A 9,987-nucleotide genomic window follows, 5' to 3' on the forward strand; every position below is an offset into this window, starting at 1 on the left:
GGGGGGGGTTGTCATTGAAAGAAGGCAAATGGTTTTTCTAAAGAAGATACATGCTGCATTGAGGCTTGAGATAGACCAAAGTAATCAGCACAAGAACTGATGTATAGTTCTGGTGCTATCTATCCACGCTGGTCTCCTGTAAGCGATTGTTCATGATGGCCAAGGCCCCCACCCCACCAGAGAAACCGTTTTGGTGGCCATGGCTCTGTCGTGGGCCCTGGTGAGCAGTTTCACTCAGCTGCTTCTGCAGCAGTGCCAGAGACACCTTATTGGACACCATGAACTCATTAACAGAGATCATTTCTCCTGATAGACGGCGATCCATGTGCACTTCAGCTCCTGCACCATCCATCTCACTGTCGCAGACGGTCTCCACTGAGCCATCAGTGTAGCGGTGCCTGCCTGCAGGGTACTGGGATGAGACGGGCTGCACCGTGTTGCATTTCATGCGTTTTGGTCTGAGGCGTGCCGCTGAACGCCTCTGGTTGGGATTCTTGCTCTGGAGGCAGGGGCAGCAGAGCCACCAGCAGCTTCGTGTCGAGCAGGAACAGAGCTGATGTTGTCCTGAGCAGACCAGCTTACCCAGGATCCAGTTGAGAATTTGCTTGATGATGATAGAAATGACATTAAAAAGCGAGTAGATACAACAAACTCCCATTAGGATAAAAAGGCAGTTTCCAAGTCGATAAGCCCCTTGAGATTCATACTGCTCTCTCTGACTGCTCACCAAGTCCCCAAAACCGATGGTGCTGAAGGCCACGAAGCAGAAGTACAGAGAGTCCACGTAGCTCCAGTTCTCCATGGAGCTGTACAGGGTGGAGGCGCTGCACGCAATCACAACAGATGCCAGTCCCAGGATCAACATCACGTAGTAGACTGAAGGTTTCCAGCCTTCCAGGCTGTCCTCCTCTTCTCGTGCCTCCTTTCCACTGGACATCACCCCCACTCCACCACACCTCAGCCTACGCTCATGGCACCAGCGCATGATGTATGCTAGCATGGTGATGATCCGTTCCAGGAACAGGTTGAAGAAGAGGATGGTGGAAGCACAGCCAACAAGACCATAAAAAATTAGGAATATTTTTCCTGCTATGGTCGCTGGTGTGGTCATGCCAAAACCTGGAGAAAAGCCATGCAAAAGGTCAAAGCTGTAGAATCTGAGAAATTTGGAGTTGTCTAAACATTTGTAACCATGAGCTCCTACCAATTGTTGAAACCACGGTGCCCACAAAGTAGAAAGCTCCGGAAAAGTCCCAGCGTGGCCTCAGTGCATCAACCCTGATCCCAGCTCCGTTTGCCTCCTCATACTGCCGCAGCAGAGTGTGCAGGGCGCCCAAGTTGACCCTGTGTCGCCTGGTGAAGTTGTCCAGCTGCTGTTTCCAGATGATGCGAGCACGGAGCTCAGAGGGGTGTTCCAACGCTGAGAAGATGGCAGCCCCGCACAGCAAGTAGAGCAGGATGAGGCCAGCCAGGAGGCAGAAACGAGCATTGTCTTCGTTCAGGGGTGTCCTGCGGCAGCAGCCGCCTGCAGCCCTCTGAGCCATGAGCAGAGCAGCCGCACAGCAAAACCACAAAAGATGCACCTCTGCTGCCAGTGCTGCCAGCTCACACCCTCACTCTACTCTGTATGACACATCTGACCGCTGCCGCACACGCAGACCAAACATTCTCCTTTAGTTGGAAAACTCTGCAACGACACAGAACAAGCAATTGAGTGCACGTAGGATGGGACTTGATTTATCACAATTTCATTTTTCTCATATGAAAAACAAATATTTGACTGAAAACATGACAAACTTAACCTCAGGTGTTAAGATCAGGACTCCAACAAGAGGTAAGTCACCATGCATTATTACAAACAGAATGCCCTCGGACTGTAGAAGTAAAAAACGCACATCAACTGGACAATGAGAGTCCTCTCCCTGAGCGCCGGCGGTTTGTGTGTGATTCCCTCGGGATCTGCTGAACGATGATGAGAGCAAGCCTCTTGTGTTGTGTGTGTGTGTGTGTGTGTGTCAACTAGTCTGTCTGATGTTTCATCCTAACACGCTGACATCATCATCTCCTGTGAGCTCCCCACCCTTTTTTTTTTAGCCGATTCTGATTGGAGCATCTTTATTTAAAAAAGCTTTTATTTTTTTCAAACCATTTATCCCACATAAAGGTTTCCTCTGACTGTCAGCTGTACAAACAATTAACTGTGTTGCATCAACAAAGCACAAGTAAATGACTTTCTCTGAATCAAACTGAAATAAGTAATTAAAACAGTGTTTATTCAGGACTAAAGTCCTGTAATGTGAACTGGAAAAAGGAGCTCCCTCCTCATTTCGCCTTACCGTCATGGAGTTAAAGCTTCCAGACTCACTGAGTGCTTTTTGTTGTTCTGCAGACTGTGTGGGAGGATTTATTGAGGATGACTATCAGTTTTTCTCTCTGTTCATCCCTTTAATCTTGTCTGGTGCTGAAGGTAAGGGCACAGGTTTCGTTCGCCAGTCGACCGATGGCTGAAGGACAGCAGCAGCCAGGTGTGAAAGACACTCAGTCCATCTGCTCTGACATTAAAAACCATGAGTTTGCACTGTTTGATGTCTTTCTTTTTTACTTTTTACATCACTTTCTGACTCCATTAATCATATTTTTTAAATAGAAGAAAACCTAGATTTCCACTTCTGACGGACAGAAAAACAAAAAATTTATCAGAAATTTACCAAAATGCTTGTTGACAAGCAACAAACATTCTGGGAGAATGTCTTCTAACAGATGAGACAAAGCACGCCAAGTTAAGAAACTGTTTTTTGTTTTACACCTGAGGCCAGAGAAGCCATTTTTCTAGCTAATAATTGGTGGTCTGTATGTTTCTAGAAATAGAAAACAGGTCGAGAGACGTGGTCAGACATCTGCTGTTGCAACACAGGTGAGGTGGGGGGGGGCATCCTCCAGGTACTCCAGTTTCCTCCGACAGACAAAAAACATGCATGTTAAGTTAATTCACTCCATTGCTGCATCCACAGTTGTAAGACGCTACAAATAAAGGTAGCGTCTTACTAAGCAAACATTATTTTTATTATTTACTAACATTTGTTAATAAAAACAAAAACTATTAACTTACAAACTTCAGGACAAATAATGTTTTTAAGACTGAATTTAATTGGAAAACTCAGGCCAAAAACTTAAAAGACACTTCTGATGATGTCCCGTAGACTGGCGCTGCCTATTGGAGCTGTGGTAGTGGCTGGCCGCCATCTTGGCTAGGTCTCCATTCACCCCGAAAAAAGCACATTTTATCATGCTTTTTCACAAAATTAGACATATGGTATGGCATGATAGTCAAAATATAAATAAAATAAAATAAGTTAAAATAAATAATCCTAACAGGTAGGCTGGAAAAGTCAATAGTAATCCCACGTGATCTGTTTTCAACACGCCGGTTGTTGCAACCGTAGGCAGCACAAAAAATGAGCATGGTCGCTCATTTTGCATTGACTCCAGTTGGGTTTGGAGAGTAAGGAACCCATCCAACACGGCGGCAACGCTGTTTCATTCAACAGCACCCTATAGGGAATCTAAGTCACACCCATCTACTTCCAGACCATAGATCCCCAGAAGAACAAAACAATCAAGCAAGTCAATGGGGCTAAAAATGCTATTTTCTAATTCCGCTTGTTTTGTGCCATGGTTTCACATATGATGCCCGTGAATTTTAACGACACATTTTGATGCCAAGAACACGCTTATTTTTTAATAGGGAAAACGCTATTTTAGGTTTTGTGTGAAAATAAGTCCAGGACTACAAATGCGCTTCACGAAAGTGATGTCATCAAACGAACACTGAGGGCAAATGGCTCTACATTTGGCAAACTTCCCACAGGAGGAAAGAACCACCATAAATCTGGCCATTTGGTAAATAGCAGCTACGTTAGGGGAGAGGAGTTTATGTGGTGACGTCACATATGCGACGTGCCGATTTCTGGTGTGTAGTCATGCTAATTACGAACTTTTATAAGCCGATAAACCTCAAAGTACGTGACTGGCATGGTCGAAACACACATCATTAGTTTTCATTTAAATTGCAGTACAACATATGTGTGATCCAGGGTCTAAAGCAAAGAAATTTAGAAAATACAGTTTTTAGCCCCGAGGACCCATGAGCCGACCGGAAAGGGAGGAGACATAGGCTCCGTATGTGGCGTCTACGTATTCATGTCTATGATAAACATGATATCTCATTGTTCTGTCCAAATTAGGACAGTAGAAACTGCTGCCACCTAGCAGTCGGGAGCTTGAACTGCAGCAGACATAGCAGATATGGTACAGGTGCTGGCCAGTAAATTAGAATATCATCAAAAGGTTGAAAATATTTCAGTAATTCCATTCAAAACGTGAAACTTGTACATTATATTCATGCAATGCACACAGACCAATGTATTTCCAATGTTCATTACATTTAAATTTGATATTCATAAGTGACAACTAATGAAAACTCCAAATTTGGTATCTCAAAAAATTAGAATATTCTGAAAAGGCTGAATATAGAAGACACCTGCTGCCACTCTAATCAGCTGATTTACTCAAAACACCTGCAAAGGCCTTTAAAAGGTCCCTCAGTCTTGTTTTGAAGGCACCACAATCATGGGGAAGACTTCTGACTTAACAGCTGTCCAAAAGACAATCATTGACACCTTGCACAAGGAGGGCAAGACACAAAAGGTGATTGCTAAAGAAGCTGGCTGTTCGCAGAGCTCTGTGTCCAAGCACATTAACAGACAGGCGAAGGGACGGAAAAAATGTGGTAGAAAAAAGTGTACAAGCTCTAGGGATAACCGCACCCTGCAGAGAATTGTGACGACAAACCCATTCAAAAATGTGGGGGAGATCCACAAAGAGTGGACTGCAGCTGGAGTCAGCGCTTCAAGAACCACCACGAGGAGACTCATGAAAGACATGGGATTCAGGTGTCGCATTCCGTGTGTCAAGCCACTCTTGAACATGAAACAGCGCAAGAAGCGTCTCGCCTGGGCCAAGGACAAAAAGGACTGGACTGATGCTGAGTGGTCCAAAGTTATGTTTTCTGATGAAAGCAAGTTCTGCATTTCCTTTGGAAATCAAGGACCCAGAGTCTGGAGGAAGAGCGGAGAAGCACAGAATCCACGTTGCATGAGGTCCAGTGTAAAGTTTCCACCGTCAGTGATGGTGTGGGGTGCCATGTCATCTGCCGGTGTTGGCCCACTCTGTTTCCTGAGGTCCAGGGTCAATGCAGCCGTCTACCAGGAAGTTTTAGAGCACTTCATGCTTCCTGCTGCTGACCAACTTTATGGGGATGCAGACTTCACCTTTCAACAGGACTTGGCACCTGCACACAGTGCCAAAACCACCAGCACCTGGTTCAAGGACCATGGTATCCCTGTCCTTGATTGGCCAGCAAACTCGCCTGACCTTAACCCCATAGAAAATCTATGGGGTATTGTGAAGCGGAGGATGCAATACGCTAGACCCAACAATGCAGAGGAGCTGAAGACGACTATCAGAGCAACCTGGGCTCTCATAACACCTGAGCAGTGCCACAGACTGATCGAGTCCATGCCACGCCGCATTACTGCAGTTATTGAGGCAAAAGGAGCCCCGACTAAGTATTGAGTGCCATACATGCCCATTCTTTTCATGTTCATTCTTTTCAGTTGGCCAACATTAGAGAAACAAACATTTTTTCATTGGCCTTTAGAATATTCTAATTTTCTGAGATACCAGATTTGATGTTTTCATTGGTTGTCACCTATAAATATCAAAATTAAACGTAATAAACATCGGAAATACATTGGTCTGTGTGCATTGCATGAATGTAATGTACAAGTTTCACGTTTTGAATGGAATTACTGAAATATTTTCAACCTTTTGATGATATTCTAATTTACTGGCCAGCACCTGTAAATGTTTGCATGTAAATTCTCAATAAAAATAAATGCACTGCTTTTGAATATTAATTCAGTATTGTAATACGAAATATTGCAGTATTTCAGCTTATCGATATCTTCTTTCTATTGCTAACTGCTGCTTCCTGTTTCCTGCATAAATAGTTTAGTTACACTTTCATCCACCAAAGTCAAAACCAGATTTTGTCCTGTGTGACTGCTCATGTGTTTGTTTAATTTACTCTTCTGGCTAAACCTTTGAGCACAAACGTCACAACCAAATGTATTTTTCTCTGTGTGGACCCTTCTGTGTCGGTCTAAATTAGCTTTTCTGTTAAACATTTGTTCACAGACTTCACAACCAAATGGTTTCTGACCTGTGTGAATTCTCATGTGTGCACTCAAAGTTCCGTTTCGGGTAAAATTTTGTCCACAAACATCACAGCTGAATGGTTTTTCTCCCGTGTGAATTCTAACATGAGTGCCTAAATGTTTCTTTTGGGCGAACCTTTGTCCACAAACACCACAACCAAACAGTTTCTGTCCCGTGTGACTTGTCATATGCGCATCTAAACTTGTCTTACGAGAAAACCTTTCCTCACAAACTTCACAACCGAATGGTTTCTCTCCAGTGTGGATTCTCTCATGGGTAATTAAAGATGTCTTTTCAGGAAACATTTGTCCACAAACCCCACAACTAAGTAGTTTATGTCCTGTGTGGACTCTGATATGTCTGGTTAGATTATCTTTTCTAGTAAATCTTTTATCACAAAATTCACAACCAAACTGTTTCTGTCCAGTGTGGACTCTCCGGTGTGAGATTAGGTTTCTTCTATCACAAAACTTTTGTTCACAAACATTACAACTGAATGGTTTTTGTCCTGTGTGGATTCTCATGTGTCTGTTTAAAGTTGTCCTTCGAACAAAACTTTGTCCACAGACATTACAACTGAATGGTTTCTGTCCAGTGTGGATTCTCTTGTGTATGTCCAAAGATGTCTTTCGAGTGAAACTTTGTCCACAAACACCACAGCTAAATGGCATCTGTCCTGTGTGGGTTTTCATGTGCGTATTTAAATTGATCTTTTTGATAAACTTTTGTTCACAAACATTACAACTAAATTCCTTCTGTCCTGTGTGAATTTTCATGTGTGGCTTTAAATTACTCTTATTGCTAAATCTTTTTCCACAGATACCACAACCAAATGGTTTCTGTCCTGTGTGGACTCTCATGTGTGTATGTAGATGACCCCTTCTGATAAATCTTTTACCACATTCATCACAACAAAATAAATTCTGCCCTCTCTTGCCTTTCCTGTGGAAGTCTATAGATTTATTCACTCTTAAACAAGTATTTTTCACCACATAGTTCGAAGATGTTATTTTTAAATGGCATACAACGTGTCTCTGAAGTGACCGGTTGCTAACAAACTGCTTCCCACACTCAGAGCAGCTGAATGATTTGCTGACAGTTTTCACACCTGTTTCAGAGGATCTGCTCTCATTTCGGTCACCGTCTTCTGTTTTTGACCCACAATCTGACAAGAGTTTACACTTAGTATCAGAATTGCTCCCATCTTCATCATCCTCACTGACCTCAGTCTCTGAGGAGCTGAAATCGTCTTCGTGATTATTTAGATCTGGGTTAATGCTGGTTTCTACTCCTCCAGGTGCTGCCGTTATCTGATCAACTGAGCTGCTGGTTGGAAGATCTCCGTCTACCATTTGATGCTGATGAAGCTGTGAGAACAAAGGTTTCTCTTCATCATCCTCACATTTGACAGGAATTGTGGTGAATGAACATTTGATGTCATCTGTCTCCTTCACTTCAAGCTGCTCTTCCTTCAGACTGGTGCACACTTCCTCTAGTTCCTCCTTTACGTGGAGCGGTACTGAATTTTGCTGGTCCACACCAGGACTCCATTCTTCAGGGGACTCTTCTTTAGTCAGCTGTTGAACATCTGCAGGAACCACTGAAACACAAAAGCATTTTGGACATTATTACTATTACAAATTTAAGTCAAAGTAAACCAAGTTCACAGTTTGTCAAAACAATCTAATCTAATGGAGCAAACAGAAGAGCACAAATCACTCCTATCCTAATGTCTCTGCACTGGTTACCCATTAACTTTAGAGTTCATTTTAGAATCCTGACTATAAGTTTCAATGTTCTACAGGATCAAGATCCTCCCTATATTACTGAACTGTTAAAGCCTTATGCTCCAACCCGAGCCCTCAGGTCCGCACACCAGAACCTTCTAGAAGTTCCAAAGACCAGAGACAAAAGTCGAGGTGATCACTCCTTCCAGACTGTTGCACCCTGACTTTGGAATGATCTTCTTTACGTAGCATTTACAGTCTGGACACTTTAAAAAAAAAAAAAAAAAAAAGCTAAAGACCCTTTTATTTACAGCTGCTTTTACCTAAATCTTTTATTTTCCTATTTTTAACTCAAATTTTTTTATCTTTCATGTGTTTATGAAATGTTATAATTTTATGACTTTATTTTTTCTGATGTTAATCTATTTCTGTTTTGAGATCATTATGATTTTATGACTTTGTTTTATTTTGTTTTGATCTATGTGAAGCACTTTGTGATTCTATGTCTGTGATAAGTGCTATATAAATAAAATTTACTTACTACTAATCATAAATGTAAGAAAATCTCCAGGAACTAAATTAATTTCTGACAGAAATCCTTATTAGAGGCCAGAAAATCATGATGGAAACACTAATATGGCCTTAACATTTGGCAGCATGGATACTCCTGAAAGTCCAAGTCCTTTGATTTTGAGTATCTGCCAATACAGAGTCTTGATCCGATATTTCAGCAAAGCAATAAAATAAGAAGAAAGGAAAACACATCCAATTTGTCCTTTAATTTTTTATTATTCTGTAAATCAATTCTAACCCCTAAATAATCTTGCACCTTGTAGTTTGTTTCTTTTCTTTGGTTTGCATGAAATAGGTAAACAACTATTTGAAGCAGAATTGTAAAATAATATTTTGCAAATTTGTCTGGCAAAGCAATTTCCAGTTCTGCAGATTGCACCTAAATCAATCACACGGAGACAGAATTAAAATATACAAACCTATTACATGCAGCTGAAATCTGGGATTGAAAACAGCACCTTGGGTCATGTTGCTCATTTTTAATTAAATTTCATGAGGCTCTTCTTCAAAAACCCAAAGCATCATCTGCTTCTGTCTCAGTGGTCTTTGTTTCGACACCTGAAGACTCAGAGCCCAGTTTCTGATGGTTGTTCTTTACTGGAGTCTGCTGGCAGCAGCACTCTGCCAAAACAATACAACAGACACATTTTGTTAACATGGAGTTTAATCCAAGCATGAACCAGACACCCGCATAGTTACATCACCCTTGTCACGTTTTTGCTATTAGCTACATCCCAGAACTGTAGTGGATGGGCGAGCCTGAAGTCATGCCCATATACTTCCAGACCACAGATCCCCGAAAGCACTACAAAATGAATGCACGCCAATGGGGCAATAATAGCTATTTTCTAATCCCGTTTGTTATGTGCCATGGATTTCACACATGATGTCCGTGAATTTTAAAGATGCATTTCGATGCCAAGAACGTGCTTATTTTCAAATAGGTTTTATGTGAAAATAAGTCCAGGACTACAAACGCACATCACCATATTGATGTCATCAAACCAGACATGGAGAAGATCAGCGGAAAAATGGCTGTAAAATCAGCGAGCATCCAATCCTTCCTTCAGAAGGAAAGAACCACCATGAATCTGGCCATTTGGTTAGCAGCTACGCTAGGGGAGAGGAGATTCTGTGGTGATGTCATATATGCGACATGTCAATGTCTGATTTGTAGTCATAATAATTACGAATTTTTACAAGCTGGTAAATCTTAAAGTAAATGACAGGCGTGGTCGAAACAGGCATCATTACTTTTCATTTAAATAAAAGTGCAAAATATGTGCGATTCACGGGATGCAGGTTAAAAAATAGCTTTTAGCCTAGTTGACTTGCATTCATATTTTCGTTTTCCCGGGGACCAATGCACCAACCGGAAAGGGAGGCGACTTAGGCTCCCTATAAGCTT

General features: G+C 42.0%; 2 protein-coding genes across 2 annotated transcripts; both read right to left on the reverse strand.

Moving 5' to 3' along the window:
* On the reverse strand, window positions 1-1,685 carry kcnk12l (potassium channel, subfamily K, member 12 like). The gene is made up of 2 exons (XM_015961019.3): window positions 1,205-1,685; window positions 1-1,119 (listed from the first exon to the last, which is right to left on the reverse strand). The coding sequence occupies exons 1-2, from the start codon at window positions 1,542-1,544 to the stop codon at window positions 116-118; spliced, it is 1,344 nt and encodes a 447-aa protein (XP_015816505.1). The 5' UTR covers window positions 1,545-1,685; the 3' UTR covers window positions 1-115.
* A 4,231-nt stretch (window positions 1,686-5,916) lies between these two features.
* On the reverse strand, window positions 5,917-9,194 carry LOC107386555 (zinc finger protein 271). Its single transcript, XM_015961020.3, has 2 exons — window positions 8,999-9,194; window positions 5,917-7,879 (listed from the first exon to the last, which is right to left on the reverse strand). The coding sequence occupies exons 1-2, from the start codon at window positions 9,054-9,056 to the stop codon at window positions 6,039-6,041; spliced, it is 1,899 nt and encodes a 632-aa protein (XP_015816506.3). The 5' UTR covers window positions 9,057-9,194; the 3' UTR covers window positions 5,917-6,038.
* Window positions 9,195-9,987: the final 793 nt, after the last annotated feature.

Source organism: Nothobranchius furzeri, chromosome 10 (assembly GCF_043380555.1).
Source record: "Nothobranchius furzeri strain GRZ-AD chromosome 10, NfurGRZ-RIMD1, whole genome shotgun sequence".
In the NCBI taxonomy this organism is placed as follows: domain Eukaryota; kingdom Metazoa; phylum Chordata; class Actinopteri; order Cyprinodontiformes; family Nothobranchiidae; genus Nothobranchius; species Nothobranchius furzeri.